Raw genomic sequence first — 21,550 nt, 5'->3', positions numbered from 1 at the left:
GTTGGGTCCGAGGGGCCTTCCAAAACTGTTAGCTCTCTCTCGTGGGAGAGCTATACCTCGGTCCTTGGCTTCGCGCCAGAAGGAATGCACACCAAAGTCTGGTTCGTGAGCCAAGTGAGTTTTATGAAAGGTTAAAGAAGTTTCAGGTTAGCACAGGCTCCTCAAGGTGCTTCACCCCCACACGTGGAGTCCGGAGGCCAGAAGAGATCGCCACACAGCACCCAAGGAACAGCTTGAGAAGCAGAAGGGCCACCAGGCTCTGGATTCTGGCATTTCAGGTCCTCCCCTGGGAGGCGTGGTCGACAATCCTGGTCAACCCCATTGGCTGAATTGAATTCAGCTGGAAGCTCGAACCTGTGAGCATGTGTAATGGACGCCTAAGCCCCTATGCTAGCTACCTAACACAACTTTACAAGGTAAAGGAAATGTCCCACGAGCTTTTGGAAGCCCCCTGATAAGTGGTGCCGCAGTTTGTCGGTGCTGCAATCACAGAAATGTGACAAATGGGTGACTTTGACCAACAGTCATGTATTTCCTCACAGTTTAGGATGCTCTCTGCCACTGAGTCCATTCTCTCTCCTGGTGAGTCGATAGGATGGAGTAGAGCTAACTCTTCCCAAGAGTCAAAGGCCTCATGTGAAGCAGTTGGTGATTTCCTTGCTGACCTTGGCATTAGCAGCCCCGACCCATGTAACCCACTATGCTAGCAGAGCTCCTGGTTTAGGAGGCTAGAAGTCCAAATTCAAGGAACAGACTCTCTGGGGAAAGTCCTCGTCTCGATCGCTTCCACTCACAGGTGATCTTCATGTGGCTGTGTCTTCTTCCCCTCTTGCCTCTGCGCCCTTCTCTGTGCAGAATCTGTTGTTTATAACCCTAAGGTAGCTGCCCTCAAACCACCCTACACTGGCATGGGTCATTAACCTAACAAAGGCAGCCCTGTTCCCAGTGGAATCACATCCACACGCATAGGAATTTAGGGGATTTTAGCTCAACACACTATGATAATGCCAGGATGGTTTTATATTCTTCGAAATGCCCCTTTTAATTACAGATGCACATTCAAGCATTTGTATCTGTGGCTGACTGTAAAAAAGAAAGGAACTGGGTTGATGCAGGGAAATAGCTGAAATAAGAATGGTTACAAAATAAGAGTATTTGTCAACGCTGGATGATGGTAGATAATGTTTTGGTATTCTTTCCAACGCTAATGTATGTTTGAAAGTTTCCATTACAAAATAACTTTTTGTATTAATTTGACAGTGCTGCATTTTAAATATGTAAAAAATAAATACCTAACTGTAATACTGAGAGTTTGGATCCAAATATGTAACATGATCTGTCAAACTTTTGCATATAGCTCAGAGATGTACAAATTTCTTGATAAGCATTAGTTATTAAAATTTGAAATCCACACAAGGACTTTAGACATACTTCGATGTTACTAGCTGGGACAAATGGCATTTCTTAAGCTCCAATCACCTGCCGGGTCACCTACCGAGCAGGGAGGTGACAAGATGGTACGGTCTGTGACTTGTGGGAGCCCCCCAAGCTAGGACATAATAAGAAGACAGAAAAAAGATGGCACAGTGGTGATGAGTTAGGCTGCGATCTACAAGTTTGGCAGTTCGAAACCAGCAGCAGTGTCATGGGAAAAAGTCAGGGCATTCTACTCCTCTTAGCAGTTACAGTCTCGGAAACTCACAGGGGCAGTTCTGCCCTGTCCTATACAGCCGCTATGAGTCAGTATCGACTCAATGGCAGTGAGTTTGATATTTTTGGGGGGGAGTAATAAATAACTTGAGCAAAAGCTCTATAAGGGCACCAGGCGGGACATCTGCCCTAGCTTGGTGGCACCCCACCCCCAACTCTCTACCGTCTAGTAGATTCTGGCTCACAGTGACCCTATAGGACAGAGTAGAATGGCCCCAATTGGTTCCTGAGATTATGAATCTTTATGGGATCAAACAGCCTCATCTTTCTCTAGAGAAAGATGCATTCAAATGTAGCTGTTGGTTTCGAACGATTGGCCTTGGGGTTAGCAGCTCAGCACAGAGCCCGCTGTGCCACCAGGGCTCCTTGGTGTCTGTCTGTCAGAGAGGGTGGCTGGAAGAAATCAAGACTGGGTGAAGGGCCTTGCCAAATTTAAGGATTTGGGAGGGCATATCTGGGTTCAGGAGGTCTAGGTGAGGCTCTCGAGTTCGGTCGGTTACGTCTTGGGCTTCATGGGAGAAAGATGAGGCTTCCTTCTCTTGTAAAGAGTCACCGTCTCAAGTTCACAAGGACAGGTCTCCCCTGTCCTCTCGGGGCCCTCCGAGTCCGAATGGACTTGATGGCAATGAGTTTGGCCTTCAGTGAAAAGTCTAGGTGGGCCTGAGGTTGTGCGTGTCTAACCAGCTCCTGGAGGCTGAAGTTATAGGACCAGCATTTGAGTAGCACCGTTCTAGATGGTGGGCAGGGCAGAGGTCAGGGAAGCATCTGAGGCAGAAGGAACAGTTTGTGTGTACGTACCCACACCCACACCCAGTCTTACACTTTCAGAAGGAGGGGGCAAGAACTAGCCCCAAACACTCCAAGCTCCATCAGTTTATCATTTACCCTTCATCCAAGGAAAAGCTCAATCTCAGCCTTCAGCCCTAATTAGCAACCTAAGCATCTCGGATTAAAAAATTGGGCTTGGAGGCCCTTGGGCAGCCGTGGGCAGGCCTCCTCACTTGAGCGGTAGAAGGTCTGTGCGGGCAGTATGGTCCCCATGTCGCTCGGCTGGCCCTCAGCGGTCCTGACACAGCTTCAACTGGCTTCATTTGAAAGGAGGTTGGCCTCGCGCAGTAAAGCACGTGCAGAGTGAAAACAGAGTGACCAAGAAAGTAGCTCTTCTTAGCAGAAGAGGAGGAGCAAGGGGGAGAAGGGAAGAGTTGTAGTCTTGAGAAAAAAAAACTGAACGGAGCCAGATTACGGAAAGTCTGGTCTGGGCAAAAAGCCTGGACTTGATCCTGGAAGATGGGGATGAGACCGAGGAGGAGGTGGAGGGTCTGAAGGAGCCATCTCGCCTGGCTTTTTCAGTGTCTTCCTGCAGGATTTGGGGTTACTCCCCCCACCCACCCCCATGCCCCCTTGGAGTTGTATTGTCCTTCTGGTCCTAAGAGGATAGCTCTTCTGTGCATGTGGCCAATTTGTTGTCGGTAAATTAGTCTTTCCCTTATTCAGTGAGCAGGATTGTCCCAAGCAGGATTTGAAGACTTCCAAATCGTGATCCCTTGGAAGAAATGTTCGTGCAGTGCTTGGGGTTTCCAAAAAGCCAAGGTGCACGGACAGTGGTGGCCCAAGACGGCCACAGCCGTGCTCTCGGCCCCTCTGCACTTTCATGAAGTGCACAAAACGCTTCCAGTCACCTCATCTTATGTAACCTTTTTTGTTTGTTTGTTTTTGTTTTCTAATCATTTTATTGGGGGCTCTTAGAGCTCTCAGAACATTCCATACATCAGTTGTATCAAGCACATTTGTACGTATGTGGCCATCATCATGTTCATTTGCTAAACACTGACTTTCTCTCTGATCTCTTGTATCAGCTCCTCTTGTTTCTCCTCCTTCCCCTTATGTAACCTTTTGGCCATCCTGTGAAGCGGGCAGCATGTCCATGCCCCACCCCATCCAGCCTGCACCCTAAAGTGAGGCTGGCCCGCAGGGCCAAACAGAACGTGGAACTGGGATCCCTGATAGCGAGGCCAGGGAAGGCTCCCCCCACCCTCTCCCCCCGCCCCAATCCTTGAGAAGAGCCCCCACCTCCTTTATTGTCTGAAAATGGGGGCCCTGGGATGTCGCCAGGCTACCGTTGAGGTCATTCTCCAGAACTTTCTTTGTGGACTGCTGGGGAATTAAAGTCTGAAATTCCGATAGCATGCCGAATTATGAAGAGTGCCTTTCTGACATTGTGGAGACCAGAGGATTAGTGCAGTGGCGACAGAGGGTCTGCACTTCACGCTGTTCGCACTAAGTGATTTTCATCCCCTGTGGGCTTGGACAGCTCGGGGGCCCCAGGCGTCCCCAGGCTGCAGCGGTATCCAGGAAGCATGTGTTGCACAGCTAGCCGCCCTGGGGAATGCTGGGCCGTCTCCGCGGGTGTTCCCAGCCCAGCTGTTGTTAGCTGGGAACGGGCTTCCCTTGGCCGACCAGGACTCTGGCTCTGAACCACTTCACGAGCTCTCCTGAGCTGTGCCCCAGCCTCCAGGTCTCGCCCAGCAGCGCATCTTCTTCGCCGAGGGAACGCAGTGGACTACCTGCTTGCCATCATTTATGTTTCTCAACCTCCAGCGTTAACCTGCAGCAAAAAACAATAAGAGAATGATTGTTGATAACACACAGCCTGCAGACTTCATCCCACCCCCCACCCGGGGCTTGGTCTTTCAGTTCCTTACCGATTTTACGTCTCTGAGCCCTATTAGACTGCCCACATTAGCATGGTCAGAATCTTGACTTAGAATGTTTGTCACTTCATGTGAATCCTTGGATTTGCTTTCCCAAGTGGACTCAGCTATACAAAGATAGAAGCTCTGGGAGCTTAGGAATGTCTGTGTGTGAGAGACTCAGGGCGTAAAGGGGAGCGGAGGGATTTCTCACTTAAGTTTTTCTCCTCGATGATTTTGAGCCAGTTACGGACTTGAAGAGCAGCTGAGGGCAGAGGGTGTGTGTGTGTGTGTGTGTGTGTGTGTGTGTGTGTGTGTGTGTGTGTGTGTGTGTGTGTGCTTGCATGCTTAAGTGTACCAGGGTGCCACCTCAGTCTCTTTTTTTACCAGCAAACCTGGTCTTGTTTCACGGTTTTCTCCCACTCTACCTAGGACCTTCTCATGTGAACCCTTTCAGAATTGTTGGTAGTAGTAGTTGGGCACCATCTAGTTCTTCTGGTCTTCAGGACATGGAAGCTGATGTTCACATGGCCCATCAGTCCATTGGACTAATTGTCTCCATGTCTTTGATTTTTGCCCCCCACTTTTCTCTGTTCCAGGCCAGGGGAGAATAATAGCTGTCTCTTAGATGGCTGCACACAAACTCTTAAAACCAACTTGGGATGTAGAACTTGGTGGATTGTGTTATGCTAGCTGACCTGGGTGTTCCCTGAGACCGTGGTCCAAAGCCCTCAGGCCTCATGACTCATTCCCTCCAAGTGTTAGGTTATGGCTAAGAAGACTCATATGCTCCATCAAAAGTAATCACCCACGGGGAGCTAGCAAGGGTTTATCTCGAAGCTACGTCGGTGTAGCAGGCACACTCATTCTGCCTGGATTCTCTGTGTGTTTGTGGCGGGGAGCAGATGGTGCCACCACTCCGTGGCCACCACTGAAAAGAACCATCGATTTCCACAGTCTCTTACAACACTCAGCACGGTGACGTCCACAGCAGGTACACAGGCAACAGTCTGTGCTGGGGATGTGATGAGCGGTCTCTTCCTAGGAGAGAGAGAGAGAGAGAGAGAGAGAGAGAGAAAACACACGCTGGTGGACAGAACACAGATGCCAGGCCACGTGCCTTAGGCATGAATCCTCACTTGATTTTTGGTTTTAGGCAGCATGACTTCCTTCTGAGCCTGGTTTCCTCCGCTGCCTTCCTGCTACTTTCCGAGTGAAGAGTCTAAATGTAAATGAGTACAATGCAAAGTCCAGGCCTCCGGGGCTTGATGGACAGAAGGTACCACCGGCTTTGTGGTGACCGGGGCTTTCCCTGAGGAGTAGGCTGCCCCTGGTGGGTTCTTGTGGCCGGACGCCTCGAAGACGTTGCCCCCAACCTTCTCGTTTCTGCCATTTGTTCTTCATCTGACGGACCGAGGGGCTCCGTGCCAGCCTCCACCTGTTGCAGCTGCAGCTGCTCCCCTTTGCCCTGGTGTGGCACTGGGCTCAGGGCTCTTTCTCAAGAGGCCCCGTCCCCTGGTGGTTCTTATTGCCATTTCAAGGGCTCAAGTGTGGCGTGCTCTGGACTCTGCTTTATTTTTGGCAGTGGTTGTTATTTAGTTACATACACACGTAGTTTAGTATATACATCTTTGTTACACACACACATAACTACAGACCTTCTGAACCAAATGGGCATTTTCCAACTCAGAACGACCCTATAGGGCAGGGTGGAATTGACATGCTGATGATAGAAGTAGGTTGTCATTTTTGAGAGCAGTGCTGTGGGCTCTTGGAGAGGGAGGGCTCCATTGGGTTGTGGAAGTGAGGGGCATCGTTCTGGAGGAAGGTGATGGGGAATGGACAGGTCAGGATGTACCAAGTGCAGGACAGCATGACAGAGTCAGGGAGGAAGGTAAGGATTGGGATCTCCACTCCCTGGAATAGCAGAGAGGACAGAGGGGAAACAGGCCAGTCCTTGAACCTCAGAGTTGATTAGAGGAGGCCTGACCTGCTGAAAGGCCTGTTGTCAGAAGATGGGTCCTGTGTTCATTTAGGAAGTTGGGGGAAGACAGGATGGATGTGGATTTCTAAATCCAGAGGCTGAGGCCCTCGACTGTGATGGTCCTGTGAGAGAATAAGAAAGAAAGGTTAAATCCAAGATGTACTTGGAAGATGGAACTTGATGGCACGAGCAACCTATGAGGGATGAAAGAGCAGGAAAACTACATGGTGACAGTGTGCTTCCTTACCTGGATCTCTGCGGCTTCCCCGAAGAAAGGTCTGAGCCAACCAAACAGACTCGTTTCCCAAGAGACAGTTGTATCATGAGGTAGAGCAGGCCGAACTTTAGTCCAGTAAAGGTGTTTCCGTGACCTGTTGCTACTTAAGCCACCCAAAAACCTAGTTGCTTAAAATGACAAAAGTCGACCATTTCTTCCAAATCTGTGCACTGGTCAACTTTCAGCGTAACGAGTGGCTCTGCTGTTACTCTAACCTAAACTCACTGCCGTCAAGTCCATGTGGACTCCAAGCAACCCTGTAGGACAGGGCGGAACTGCCCCTGTGAGTTTCCGAGACTTACTATAGGAGTGGAGAGTCCTGTCTTTCTCCTGAGGAGCGCATAGTGGTGTTGAACTGCAGACCTTGTGCATCACAGCCCAGCACGTGACCACCATGCCCCCAGGGCTCCTAACGTACTCTCCCCAGAGGCTGCGTGCAGCTGGAGACTCTGCTGGAATTGGGACATCCAAGATGACGTAGCCACCTTCTTCTAGGGTGGCAGGCTCCAAAGAGGAAGGAAGCAGAACCTGCAGTAGTGGGAAGGCTGGGACTCCCAAGCCCACCACATTCCACTAATCAGCAGCAGGTCACAGGACCAGCTCAGGGTCAAGAGTAAACCAAACAAAGCCCATTTTTTTATCAAGTCGATTCCAACGTAAAGCAACCCTACGAGACAGGAGAACTGCCCTGTAGGGTTCCCAGGGCTGTGAAGCTATACTGCCACATCTTTCTCCCGAGGAGCGACTGGTCGGTTTGAACTGCTGGTCTTTGGGGCAGCAGCCCAATGCTGTACTCATTACAGTACCAGGGCTCCTTAGAGTCAAGAGTAGGGGGACTCAATGTCATCTCTTCAATGGGGAGCGACACATGTGTGCAGGGCAGGGAGGGTTCATTGGGGGGCCTTCTTTGAAGATCATCTGCCACATCGGATCTCTAGAAATTATGTTTCCAAGAAGGGCCTGGCACTATTTGGGGACTACTCCTGGGGACATCAGTGTCCTTCAGGTTCAGCTCCCGGAGACCACCTACTCTTCCCCGGAAAGGTTGAGTTTCACTGAGAAAGTAAACAAAGCTATGCTTAGGTATTTATTTGGATGAGTTGGTATGACTCAGAGGCATTCATGAAGCCGTTCGAAGAATCAGAGTGGACCGAAGAGGCCCGGTGATGTTTAGGACTAAGGTTATAGAGGGCTGGTGAAGCCTTATTGGGATAAGGACTTGGACCATCATGGCAGCCTGCAGGTGGACAGGGATGGCTGCAGTGTGCTGGTGGTCACAGGGCTGAGAATGTGGGTGAATCTACACATTGCAATCCTCTGGAAGTAAGTATTCTAAAAGTTTAGTTGCTTAGTCCAGCCCCCCTCCTCCCCGAAAACAAAAACAAACTCACTGCGATTGGGTCAATTCTGAAGAATGGTGAACTCTATAGGGCAGTGCTTCTCAACCTGTGGGTCACGACCCCTTTGGGGGGTCAAATGACCCTTTCACAGTGGTCGCCCAATTCATAGCAGTAGCACAATTACAGTGATGAAGTAGCAATGAAAATAATTTTCTGGCTGGGAGGGGTCACCACACCATGAGGAACTGTATGAAAGGGTCGCCGTGTTACTTGCCTGTGGGTTTCTGAGACTGTTCATGGGAGTAGAAAAGATCTTTCTCTTGCAGAGTGGCTGGTGGTTTTGAACTGCTGAGCTCGAGATTAGCAGTCCAATGCATAGCCACTTTACCACCAGGGTTCCTGTTCCTTAGTAGGGCTACAAAAGTCTTTCCATAAGAAGAGCACCCCGCATTCACACTTAGTTCTAGTTCCACGGGGGCCCTCGGGGGCCCCTGAGACATGGTTAAATGACATTTAAGATAGGCAGAGGAGTTGAGCAGATTTGACTTGTGAGATGAGTAAAAGGAAATCTGCAGAGCCGGAGGAGGCGTTTTCTGCAGACCAGGACAAGCCCCTTGTCTCTGGCTTCTGGAAGCAAGCACTGCCTGTCTGGTCAGAGCGCTGGGACAGAGACCAGGATCAGTGGGGCTGCTGCTGCTTGGAGCCACCCTCTGAAGACCTGTGCTCCAACGGAGCTTTGACGGGCTACCTCTGCCTTGGTTTTGTTTAAATACTATTCGACTGGGGCTTTGGTCAGCCTTCCATCTTGTCTGCACGAAATAGACTATACTCAAGTTAACTGGAGCAAAAAGGATTTATTGGAAGGATATTACGGATCTTATTACTGATCCTAATCTCGTTCTCCCAAGAACCGGAAAGGAAGGATCCATGGTCTCAAGCTTTCTCATGGATCCCAGGTGCCCCCTCCACCACCTCTCTGTCATCATGGCACCCATTCTTCTTCCTCTTTAGGGACTCACTCATCATACATGTAGCCAGCCCACACATGAGGAACTGCCTTAACCCCTCCTGGGCCAGGCTTGCCATTCACTAACTGGAACCTCTAGTCCAGATTTCGGAAGTGAGACTCAGATGGCTTGGAGTCCTTGGGTCGGCTGGGCCCGGAGCATCAGAGGTTTCTGTATCACCTGTACTTGAGGCCATAATTATATTCTACTCAGTGTTCAAGGAGGTAGCACAGTGGTTCTGTATTTGACCACCAGCCCCCAGGTCAGTGGTTCAAGTCCACCAACTGCTCTATGGGAGAAACCTGGACTAGTCTGCATCTGTCAAGATGGTCGTGTAGGAAACTCTGTGGGGTACTTCCCCTTTGTCCTGCAGGGTCTCTCCAGGCCAGAAATGACTTGACATTAATAGAGGTAGGGTTAGTTCTTGGGGATCATCAAATAACCTCAGTTCTTGGGTCAATCTGAATGGAGCAGCGCCTCCCCTCAGCCCACCTCTAAAAGGTGTCTCCATCAGGGTCTCTGAGCATCGTTGGTAATGAGCCACCATGAGGTTTGTTTTTGTTTTGTTTTGTTTTTGAGCCACCATGAGTTTTAAAGCCTGACCTATGAATAACAAGGGTCCATTTATGTTTCAAGATGATTTTTTTTAAAAACCGAAAGTGATGAAGCCTCATTGGCAAGAAGGAAAATGCCTGCCCCAGCCACAAAGACCTTTAAAGTGGCCGTGAGAGTAATGACGATGTGGAGAACAAATATTCCTGCTCAAATGGGCTTTTCCTCCCGGCTTCTGGGAATTGCTGAGGGTGAAACATGGCCTGGAAATCCACCCAGTTGACTTGCCGTGGGCCTGCTGGGTTTGCCCTGGCCAGACCTGGAGCCGCACCCTCGGCACCGGCAGAGAACCTGGGCTTTCACTTCCCTCAGTGAAAAAGACCCCAAGGCAAACACGGGGGGGTGGAGGGGGAGAAGCTACAACCCCAGGGCTGACCCCAACCCAACCCCGTGCTCCAGAGCCCTGTCATACAAGAGGGCCTTCACATTGTTGGTGGAGAAATCCCATCATTTTCGCACTGCATTTTTTTAATGAACCTTGGGAAGCCCCCTTGCACATTCCCACATGGCCCCTTAAGCTTGCTAAATGGTGGTTTCTTCTCGGTCAGCATGGGAAGGGGCGGGCGGTCAAGGACGTAGGCCGATGGAAGAGCTTCGTGTTTTCAGATGAGGCTCAAGCCCGCCTTCATGGGCGGCTGCCTGCGACTGCCTCTTTCAGCTCCGGCTCTTGTGCCTTTCTGCTGCTCAGCAAGTTGTGCTTACTTGTGTGGAGATGATCAAAGCCGCCTTCGACATCAGGACAATAAACACTGTGTCTCCCTCACTTTTGGCCCTGCCAGGCCCTGTGCTCTTTGTATGATCTCACAAGGGCCCTTCGGGCACACGGTGTCTTCCTCTTGCACTGCTGCTGGGGCTTCAAAGGCCACGGTGGAAGGGCTGGGACTCAAGCGAGGGTCTGCCAGACCCCAGCACCCAGGTTGTGGTCACCGCTCCAGGGTACCTCAGAGCACTGCATCATGGCCTTCTGTCTTCTACGAACTTCTAGAAGCATTGCTCACAGAGTAGTCGTGGGTTTTTTGTTGTTTTTTTCCCCCCTCTGCCTAAAAAGCAGCAGATGGAGAAGAGGCCAGGCCAGCGGCAGCACCAACAGTAGTGAGTAGGATCCGTTCAACACGGCTGCTGCTTCCTCTGATCATCGGAGGTCTCAGCAGCCTCAACAGCAACCTGGGAGACCCACTGACCGCCACTGTCTGGCCAAGTCAGACCCGGGCGAACCCGCAACACAGCGCCCCGGGCCGGGCCCTCTGGGGATGTGCACCCAGGGGCCCAGGGTCACCAAGAAAACTAGGAAACAGGTAGAGCTAGGTGGTAGTGCTCTAGTCCTATACGTGATGCACTTTGAGAAGAAGGTTGACAGAAAGCTCACCGTGGTTTGGTTTGAAAGCTCACTGTGCATCCAGTTAGTCAGAGGGGACAGTGAGTAAGAGTCAGGCCTAAGGGTATGTGTGTGCTTTCAGTGGATGGTGCCGGATGGCTTAGCCGTGCTCCTCGCTTCTTCTCTGCTCCATTCCTCCAGAGCACCGGCCTGCTTGTTGCTCCAGCCTGCTGAGTGGCCGAGACTGTGCTGGTTTCTGTGTTGGTTCCCAGGGGGGAACACAACCGTGTAAGAAGGTGCCGTCTGCTTCAAGTGGTTCATGGTGAAGTTGGAAAGCCAAACCAAGTAGTCTCTAGGCTCCTTTAAGGCCATATGGCAGGGTCTTACAAGGCTTCAGATGAGGCCCCAGGCCTGGCTGACACAGAAGGTCCATCGCAATGGGGAGTAAGTGAGAATGGGGACCCCAAAAACAGTGATGCTCAGGCTAAACAGGGAAGAACATGCCATGCAGAGGGAATAGCATGTACAAAAATGCAGCGGCCAGGGAGCAAGGTGCAGCCGGGAAGTGTGTGCAGATGCTAGGACTCAGTTGGCCTCAGTGGAGACTTCAAGTGCAGAGAGGGGCTACGGAGGGGAGGAAGGTGGGCAGCACGGCTGCACAGAGCAGGCAGTGCTGGGTACCCTGTGAGAAAGGGTGGGCTTCACCTGAGGGGCGACCAGGGCACTTTGGCAGGGCCCTGCCTACCTCAGCAGCTGTTGCTGCCCTTTCTCTCTTCACACTGCCTTGCACGCACAAGGCCAAGGTCATCCTGGCCGTGGGCCTTTGTGTTTTCCACTCCTTCTGCTTGGACTGGACTGTGAAAAGAGTGTGCTGGCTAGAGAGAGTCAGCCTGGATTAGCAGGCTCAGGCGTGGCCCGGACTGGGAAAGTGGCATGGTGGGGGAAGATGTTTGGAGATGAGGAATGGGGAGCGTTCGACAATGTCTGACTTGGGAAATAAGGTGGACCCGGCAGGAGGCTGGAGTGGGCCGCTGGTGTTCCTGTGACCTAGAGCAGCACACGGCTGCTTCCCAGAATCCGCCTTGTGGTGGTTTTGGGACCTCGCTGCCCTCCTGGAATGCTGGATCTGCTCCCTGCATCATTGTGAATGAAGCTGATAGTTTGCTTTAATGCCACCCATGACCTTCTTAACGTCAAATCTCAGCCTGCATGATTATGCACCCTGGGCTCTGGATACATAGATGTGCTTACTGGTGAATCTAATGAAGCAAACAAGTCAGAAATCCTAGTGAATGACCAAGTGATCAAGCAGTTCTTATTAGGCCCCATTAGATGCATGGCTCCTTTAACAGGATCCACTTAGAGCCCGTGCCCCTGATGGCCCTGCCCTGGTTTAAATCCTAAACCCAGACAGTCCCGAGCAGGCCCCTGCTCTCCTACAGTCCTGAGTCTTTCTGTTTACATTTGCAACTATAGAGATTTGGTTTGATTCCGAAAGATGCCTTTTAGCATTTATGTGGTGAGCCACATGTGTTACATTTGAACCATCTATGACGCAAGGGAGAAGGGTAACCACTTGGCTTAGGTGGGGGAGGGGGGGAGTTCGGGGTTAGCAGAGATGCTTCCTGCCCATTTAAAATGAGCTGGTTAGATGATGGCAGAAATAAAAAAAAAGATTTTGTGCGTGAGTGTGTGTGTGTGTGTGTGTGTGTGTGTGTGTGTGTGTTTTTACATGCATCAGTTTATAAAGCCAAAAGCCTACTGCAGGGTTAGAGACTGTATTAGGCAGGGTTCTCTAGAGAAACAAAACCAGGACAGATATATATATATATATGTGTGTGTGTGTGTGTATATATATATATATATATATATATATATATATATATATATATATGAATGAAAGGTTTATACAACGAAAAGGAATATAATGGCTAATTAGTCTACACAGCAGGACAGAGGGCTCAATTCAGCCCACTTTCGTGGGACAGTTAATATACCAAAGGTTCCTTCAACTCCCATGGTCCAGGGTCATGGAAGAAAACATCGGAATCTTCCTTCAGACAAGACAGGCAGTCTGCCCACAGGCAGCAGACTGCAGGGTGGGGCAGCCACAGTCTGTAGCTCGAGAGCTTAGCGAAGCAGGCACCTTAGGATCTCGCACTGTGACAGGATCCACCAGCCTCAAGTTGTTGAAGCAGGTCACCAAGGAGCCTCAAGCTCTAGCTGTACACAATCTGTGGGTTGGCTCAGCCCACTGGTAGTGCAGCACAAAGTTGAGGCAAAGAACTAGTTCCAGCTGCAGAACACTGGTCCATCTCGGCCACCCTGCAGTCCAGCTGTGACCTGATTAAACTCCGCCCATGTGTTCCTGTTGGCACAATAAACCTAACTATCACAGAGATGGGTAGATACAGGTAGCTGCTGTTGAATACAACAGAACAAGTACAGCAGGACAGAAGGCTGCCCACTCCAGTGTCATTCCCATGATTGATGATATGTTTGAGTTCATCATTACAAATGCATACAATCTATCTTCCCTGGGGTCTCCCTCACCTTCAATGGCCCTGTTTCACTAAACATGATGTCCTCCTCCATGATTGATCTCTCCCAGTGATGGGTCCACAGCAAGCAAGTCGGACCATGTTCTGTTGTGATCTGTGAGGGTTTCTCTGCCTGCTCATTAGACCTGGGCTTCCAGGCCTTTCTTAGTCTGCTTACTGTGGAAGTCCTGCTGAAACCAGTCCACCACAGATGTACCTGATGGGATTTGAAATACCAGTGGCATCGTAGCTTCCAGCACCACGATGTGGATATAACCTTATTAACCCGGACCGTGCAGTATCCTCGTTTTAAAAATAAAGGGGAAATGCTATCTTAAGTCTACATGGCTGTCACTGTGGAGGTGGGTGATACAGAACTCTTCACCAGCCTAGAAATGTTTCCTGGGCCACAGTGATGTCATGTCTTGCTATCTCATTAGCTGTAAATTTTATCACGATTATAACTCTGAGGAGCCAAACAGAGAAAGTAGGGAAAGAACTAATAGTGCAGTGATCCATAAATAAACTACACAAATGGAAAATGAAGGGCCAGAGAGGCTTATTTATTTGTGACCCACCATGAATTCATTCCTTCATTTAACCTAGATTTGGTGTATATATAGGCTTATTAGCTATCTATTGCTGCATGACAAATTACTACCTAATTTAGTGACTTAAACCAATACGTGTTTGCTAGTAAAACTGGAGCGGGGGGTGTGTGTGTGTGTGTGTGTGTGTGTGTGTGTGTGTGTGTGTAGAATGCATGGTTATCGTTTCATACGTGTTGCAGCTCAGGAAACTGGGCACACATAGGGTGTCTGTTTCAACCAAGGTTTCTCACAAGTTTCCAATCAAGATGTCAGCCAGGTCCAGCGTCTGGGAAAGATCCATTCCAAGCGCACGTCACTGTGGGCACCATTCTGTTCCCTGTGGACTGGGCTGTGGAGTCTCAGTTCCTCGCTGGCCACTGGCTGGGAGTCATCTTCATTTCCTTGCCACAGGACCTCTCCAACAGGACATACTGTTCCATCAAGGCATGCACGCTGAGCAGGCAAAGGAGAGAGGCCACTAACAAGACAGGGCACATGCTTCTGTCACTTTTATAAAGCAGTTTTATTGGCACGTCACGTATCATACAAATCAGTAGTTCAGTCACACCAAGAAGAGTTGTACAATCATCACCACAGTCAGTTTCAGAACATTTTCTTCTTCCTTGTACTCATTGTCATTCATGTTTTTTTTAATTGTGGCAAAAATGTACACAGCAAAACCCTCCGATTTAATAACTTTGACGTGAATGATTCAGTGCCATTTATTTTGTAACTTAATGAGAGAGATGTCTCTCCAACTTGGCGACACACTACTGGGGAGGGGGAAGAGGACATCACACGTGGGTGTGAAGGCCCCAGGTGGCCATCACTGAGGCAGACGGCTTTCAAAGGACATAAACTCCCGTGTCTTTATTCTCAGCCTAGTCCTCTAGACCAACCACCCGATTGTGTGACTGTGAAACCCTAGCATGGCTCATTGTGGTGGCTGGTTGAACACTGGCCTGCCAAAGACGCCGTGACATAATGCCCAGGACATGCGAATGTGGCCCTTACATGACCCACCCCCCAAAACTTGCAGATATGGTCGAGGATCTTGAGATGGGGCGACAGGTGATTCTGGGTTATCCAGATGAGCCCGTTGGTGATCACAAGGGGCAGAGTCCGAGGAGCAGCATGACTGCAGAAGCCGAGGGAAAGGAATCAGGGAAGGTGATGGGCCCACAGAGGCACAGGGAGGACAGGCCATGCTCTTCGGGGCAGAAGCTGGAGGGAGGGGGCTACCAACCAAAGAAGGCAGGCAGTCTCTAGGCCCTGGAGAAGACAGAACAGATTCTCCACGACAGCTTCCAGAAGGGACCTAGCTTCAACGACACCTTGACTTTCGCCCCACAAGCCCCATAGGACCTCCAAACTGTAAGCTATTGAATGCACTTAGGTTGCTTTACGCCACCAAGTATGTGACAATTTGTTTGTAGGAAAAGTTTTATTAAACAAATCTTTTTTTTTAACTGTAAGTGGGGACTTACATTTCTGATCAAAATCTTTGCGTTTATCAATAGTCCAAACTAATCAAACCCTCCAGTATTTCTCTCCCCGCCCCCCCCCCCCGCCTCCACTCTGAGCAACAGAATGTCGAGACACTCACCGGAAGGCCATGAGCACATCCTGCTACCAGAGTGATCCTAGAGTGGGACTTACCAGCACCCTTCTGTAGGCGATCCTGTCAGTACCGAACACTTACAGAATGACTTAAGAGTCGGTGAAAGGTGGACCTCTTCTGAAAGAAACAACAAACTTCGCAATGGCCAGAAGGCTGGTGGGCGTCCATCTGCGGAGCTGGTGGCTTGTGATTTGTTCTTCAGGAGTGGAAATACTGGCTGGGAGGGGAGTCCCTGGCACAAAGAACTTGATCCCTCTCCGTGTTTCTCAGCCAGGTGTTGAGAAATTCTCTTGTTGTTTCTTTTTTTCCCTCTCCAGTGCCTGGAAACCTTGGCTGCTACAAGGATCATGGAAACCCACCGCCTCTGACTGGGAGCAGCAAGACATCCAACAAGCTCACCATTCAAACCTGCATCAGCTTTTGCCGGAGCCAGAGGTTCACGGTACGCTTCCTTAGGGCTATTAGTTAACTCCAGGCCCAGGTAAACACGGCAGTGTGTTCTGCTGAGGAGGCCTGGTGGTGGACGGGGTACCCCAGCTCAGCAGCTCGGAACCACCAGCTGCTCTAAGACGAGGCTTTCTCCTCCTGTAACAAGTGACAGTCTCCGAAACCCCAGGATCACTCTACCCCATGCCATTTGGGTCACGATGAGTCAGAACTGACTCAATGGCAGCGAGTTTGGCTTTGGGTTTGGCTTCCTGCTGAGATAGCGTGGAACTAGGTAGACGGAGCAACAACTTGTCAGGCCATCTGATGCTACAGTTAGTTTCTGCCAAGGAGAAATTGGAGAAAGTGGGGCTTGGGGTTCCAGAGTGAGAGGCAGCATCGTCTAAAGATGCAAACCTCAAGCCAGACCCAAACTTCCCCCAGGCCAATGCCAACTCACAGCGACCCCATAGGACAAAGTAGAACTGTCCTGTGGATTTCCAATACCTTTGTATAGGAGCAAGAAGCATGGCTTATCTTTCTCCCGAGATGCCGCTGGTGAGTTCAAACTGCTGACCTTGAAGTTAACAGTTCAACGCATTCACCACTATGCCACCGGGGCTCCTGGAACACTGAGAACAGGGAGAGGAAATTCCCAGCATCTAATCCCCCATCTGCCTTGTGTCTGTGTATGTTATGAGCAGCCACCTCAGCAGTGGCTCTTGTTACTTGCGTTAGATTCCCGCCTGTCTGGTAAGCAGTTTGAAACCACCAGCAGCTCTGAGGGCGAACGACTCGGCTTTCTACTCCAGTAAACAGTTCCGTCTTGGAAATCCTCAAGGGGTCGCTGTGAGTCAGCATGGACTCAGTGGCAGTGAGCATGGTTTGGTTTGGTTTGCTTTGGTATCAGCCTGGAGGGGGTCCCTTTTCTACTAAGGGCTTTATTAAGATAGTTGCCAGCTCGAATGAGCTCTCCAGGGAAAGGTCATTTCTTTGTACACCGTTCTTGCAACTTGACTTTCCTGTACGTTTGATATTTTCCCAAATAAAAATACCAAAAAAGTATTTGAAGACTTATAATACTCATTCATGATCTAAGTCCTGAGGCCATTAGAATTGGGAAGAAACTTCCTCAGGCAGATTAAAAGCATCTGTGGAAACCTACAGTGAACACGCTCACTTCACCAGTGATGGGCTCCGGTGCCCTCGTCCTGAGATCAAGAACGGATAGGATGCCCAATGTCACCATTGCGATTCAGCTTTGTACTGGAGTTCTCCGATAAACAGGCAAGAAAAGGGAAGAAAGGGCATATAGGTTGGAAAAGAAGAGGTAAAACTGTATTTGTCTTACCTCACACCATATACAAGATTATTCACAAAAACAAATATGAACTCAAAATGGATGAGAGACTTAAACTATAAAATTGTAGAAGAAAACATGGATATAAATCTCTTTGACCTCCAATTAGGCAATGTGTTTTTTAGTTTTGACACACAAAACACAATCGTGCTTGTAGGAAGAAAACTCTAAGCAATCCACAAAGAAGCTACCAGAACTACTGAGCAGCATTAGCAGTGTTGCAGATCTTTTCCATACCCTCCGAGTTTCGGGGGCGATTCCCATGCCTGGGGGCCCCAAGCACACAGAAGAGCTGCTGCGCTGGGGCTCAAGGGTGCTATTCTTCAGAAGCAGGTCACCAGGTCTTTCCTCAAGTTCTTCTGTGTGAGGTTGGCCTCTAGCCTCTCAGTCCGTCATCCAGGAGCTCACCAATTGTACTAGTAGTGAAATGTTTTAAAATGCAATTGTTGAACCTCTTATTTATAATGACATAAAACATCTTAAGAATAAAATTAACAAAAGAGGCTAAACACTTATACACTGAAAGCGCTAAGATCTTACAAAGGGAAAGGAGGGAAGGCCTAAGTCAACGGAGACCTAGACCTTGTTTACAAACTGGGCGGCTAATGTTGTTAAGATGCCAACTCCCCCCAAATTGATGGATAAAGCCAATGCAGTCTCAATCGAAATCATAGCAGGAAAAAAAAATGTGTATATATGTGTGTGTGTGTGTATCATAGCAGAATTTTTAAATAAATGGACAAACTGAGTCTAACATTTATATTGAAAAGCAAAGGAAGGACCTACAATAGGGAAAATAATTTTGATAAAGAATATCAAGCTTGGATTTACCGTGCCTAATCTCTTAACTTTTTATAAAGTGACAGTAATCAAAAGAATACTATTGATAGTAAGAATAGTCATGTAGACCAGGGTCAGCAACAATGGCTCACAGGCCCAATCCACTATCCACTTATTTTATAAATAAAGTTTTATTGGCACATACCCACCCCATTGCCATTGAGTTGATTCTAACCGATGGGGTTAGACTCCTCTGAAGAAAGATTTATAAAGCCTCCGAAACCCTGTCAGTCAGGATCAACTTGATGTCAGTGAGTTTGGGTGCTGGTTTCTGGCATATGATGGCCTATGAAGATATGGAAAGACACCCAGCATCACCAGCTTTTCTTTTTTTTTTTTTTTTAACAACTTATTAGGGGCTCATACAACTCTTATCACAGTCCATACATATACATACATCAATTGTATAAAGCACATCCGTACATTCCCTGCCCTAATCATTCTCAAAGCATTTGCTCTCCACTTAAGCCCTTTGCATCAGGTCCTTTTTTTTCCCCCTCCCTCCCCTCTCCCCCCTCCCTCATGTGCCCTTGGTGATTTATACATCGTTATTTTGTCATATCTTGCCCTATCCGGAGTCTCCCCTCCCCCCATCACCAGCTTTTATGAATTGAATAGTTTTCCCTCGTAAAAAGTGTTGCAGATCTTAACCTCTGTGCCTATGGTTAGGCTCTCATTTAGGAACGGGTTGTCTTTATTACACTAGTGAGACCGGACGAGTGTAGGGTGTGCTGTGAGCACAGCTCTTCTGAGATATAAGATTCAGTTGCCGCCCAATTGGTTGCAACTGCTGGTGACCCTGCGCGTGTTAGACTAGAACTTGGCTCCTTAGGGTTTTCATGGCTTTTCCTCCAGAGTGGATTTGAATTGCTCACCTCTCAGGTGGCAGCAGAACATTTAGGAATTTGCCCCACCCAGGACTGTGTGGACTGGTGATGGGAATTTAAAATGGCCAAAACAAGAATAACTCAAATGTCCATTAACTGATGAATGGATAAATAACATAGGACATGTCCATACTATACAATATCACTCAGTAGCAGCAAAGCAACAGTATCGAAAGTAGCAACATGTCCATACTATACAATATCACTCAGTAGCAATATCACTCAGTAGCAACAAATGAATAAGTAAAATAGGACATGTCCATACTATACAATATCACTCAGAAAGCAGCATATTTTAAGATATGTTGGTGCGTTCAGCAGCCTGGATGATTCCAAGAGGCGCACTATGCTAAATGAAAGGAGTTGAACATAAATGGCTATATATCACACTCACAATAAATCAGATCTAAATGTAAACCTATAAAACTACTAAAAGAAAACATAGACAAAAATCTTTATATGAGCTTCGGCCACGAGTCTCTAGACACAACGCCAGAAGGATCATCTATAGGAAAAAGAAAAACAGAACTAATTTAGACCTCAAAATTCGAACCTTTGCTCCGTGAAAAACACCATGAAGAGATTAAGAAGAAACACTGTGGGAAAACATCCTCAAATTGCATCTGCAGCAAAGGCCTTTCTCCAGAATGTGTAAGAAGAACAGAAAATTCAGTGGTAATAAAACAAACCGTCCAACTTAAAAACGGCTGGGGGAAAAAACAAACTGAACTAAGCACGTCACCAAAAGTATACGAGTGACCAACAGGCATACAGAACCATATTCGGCATGATTAGCCATTAAGGAGTTGTACATTAGAGCCATGAGAGACCAGTCATAGCTATAAACATGGCCAGCAGGAAGCATGCTGCCGACATCAAGTGCTGATGAGGATACGGAGCAGCCGGAACGCACATGTGGTGCTGGGGGGACGTGGGGGGGCGGTGAGAGGTAGAGTAACTCTGGAAAGCAACATGGTAACCTCCTGGGACCAGGAAGTTAGACACAGACTCACCACGTGACCCAGCAATCCCATTCCTAGGTATTTAATGAAAGGAAATTTAAATGAGCACAACGATCTATAGCGGCTCTATTTATAACCCTGAGAAACTGGGGACAACCGAGCTGGGCATCGTGGCAGCACATCATCCAGTGGAATGCCGCCCAACCAGAAAAAGGAGCCGACTACCGAAGAAACACTAACAATAGTAATAATGCCATCGAGTTGATTCTGACTCAGAGAGTAGAACTGCCTCTGTGGGCTCCCAAGGCCATAAGACTTTACGAGAAAGAAAGCCTCATCTTTCTCCCAGCAGGGCAGCTGGTGGGTTTGAACTGCCAACCTCATGTTAGCAGCTCAACATGTAACCCGCTCCACCACCAGCTCTCCTCGACCTCTTGATAGACGTGCCGATTTAGATGGAGCTCAGAGACACGATACCAAGCGAAAGCCAGTCCCCAAAAGGTTTCCTCCTGTGTGCTTGCTTTCACCTGACATTTTCAAATAGGCCAAGCCTGCACCCTGGAAAACTGACCCGTGGCTGCCCATTCCAGGAGGGGAGATGCTCAAAGTCGTGCGTTTCGAGGAATGGCGGAACTGTTCTGGATCCTGGGCACAAAGGGTGATGCTGTGGGCAGGACATTGGGCTGCGAACCACAAGGTGGTCAGTTGAAACACACCAGCTGCCCCAGACAGAGAGATGAGGCTGCCCGCTCCTGTAAAGATGTACAGCTTAGAAACTCCATGTGTAGGGTAGCCGTGAGTCAGAATTGACTCCGTAGCGGTGGATTGTGTTTGGTCCATTCATGCGTTAAAATTGCTGAACTGTGTAGGGTGTACTACATGAAAGCCAAGCTTTTAAATGGGACCAATACGTGTGCCATGAGGAACTTCAAATGCTCATGGAATTCAGACTTCTGGAGCCATGGAGCCTGATGAACCTCTGAAAGGATTGCCCAGAGATCATCATTAGTCCTTAAACCAAAAGATCCCTTGCAATCTTCTTAAATCTGCTTAACTGGTGAGCAATGTCTGCAATGAGCATGGTACTCTTTTAAGGGGGGTCAAAGCGAACAGTAGCAACTTACAAGATGAGCTAGGAACCTGCGGTAGCAGGTCACAACCACCCTGCAGGAGAAGCATGGAGCTTTCTACTCTAGAGACACCCACAGGGTCAGAATCCACTCAATGCCAGGGAGTTTAGGGGCTTACACTGGGTTTACACTGCAGGGGTATAGCGAGTGCCCGGCCCCGCCCACAGAATCATCCCTACTAGCTCATCACAGAGAAGCTGTTCCAGCCACCACATTAGGGATGAGTTCATTAAATGTTTGACCCGTATGACCCAAGAAT

General features: G+C 48.9%; 1 protein-coding gene across 1 annotated transcript in view; it reads left to right on the top strand.

Moving 5' to 3' along the window:
* KREMEN1 (kringle containing transmembrane protein 1) overlaps positions 1-21,550 on the top strand; it is a 71,990-nt gene that overhangs the window by 35,210 nt on the left and 15,230 nt on the right. The window contains exon 4 of the mRNA XM_075533760.1: positions 16,004-16,128. Coding sequence (XP_075389875.1) covers positions 16,004-16,128 — 125 coding nt within the window. The remainder of the gene's footprint in view (positions 1-16,003; positions 16,129-21,550) is intronic.

The sequence above is a fragment of the Tenrec ecaudatus genome, chromosome 16, assembly GCF_050624435.1.
Source record: "Tenrec ecaudatus isolate mTenEca1 chromosome 16, mTenEca1.hap1, whole genome shotgun sequence".
NCBI lineage: Eukaryota > Metazoa > Chordata > Mammalia > Afrosoricida > Tenrecidae > Tenrec > Tenrec ecaudatus.
This window is presented reverse-complemented; position numbering and strand designations above follow the sequence as displayed.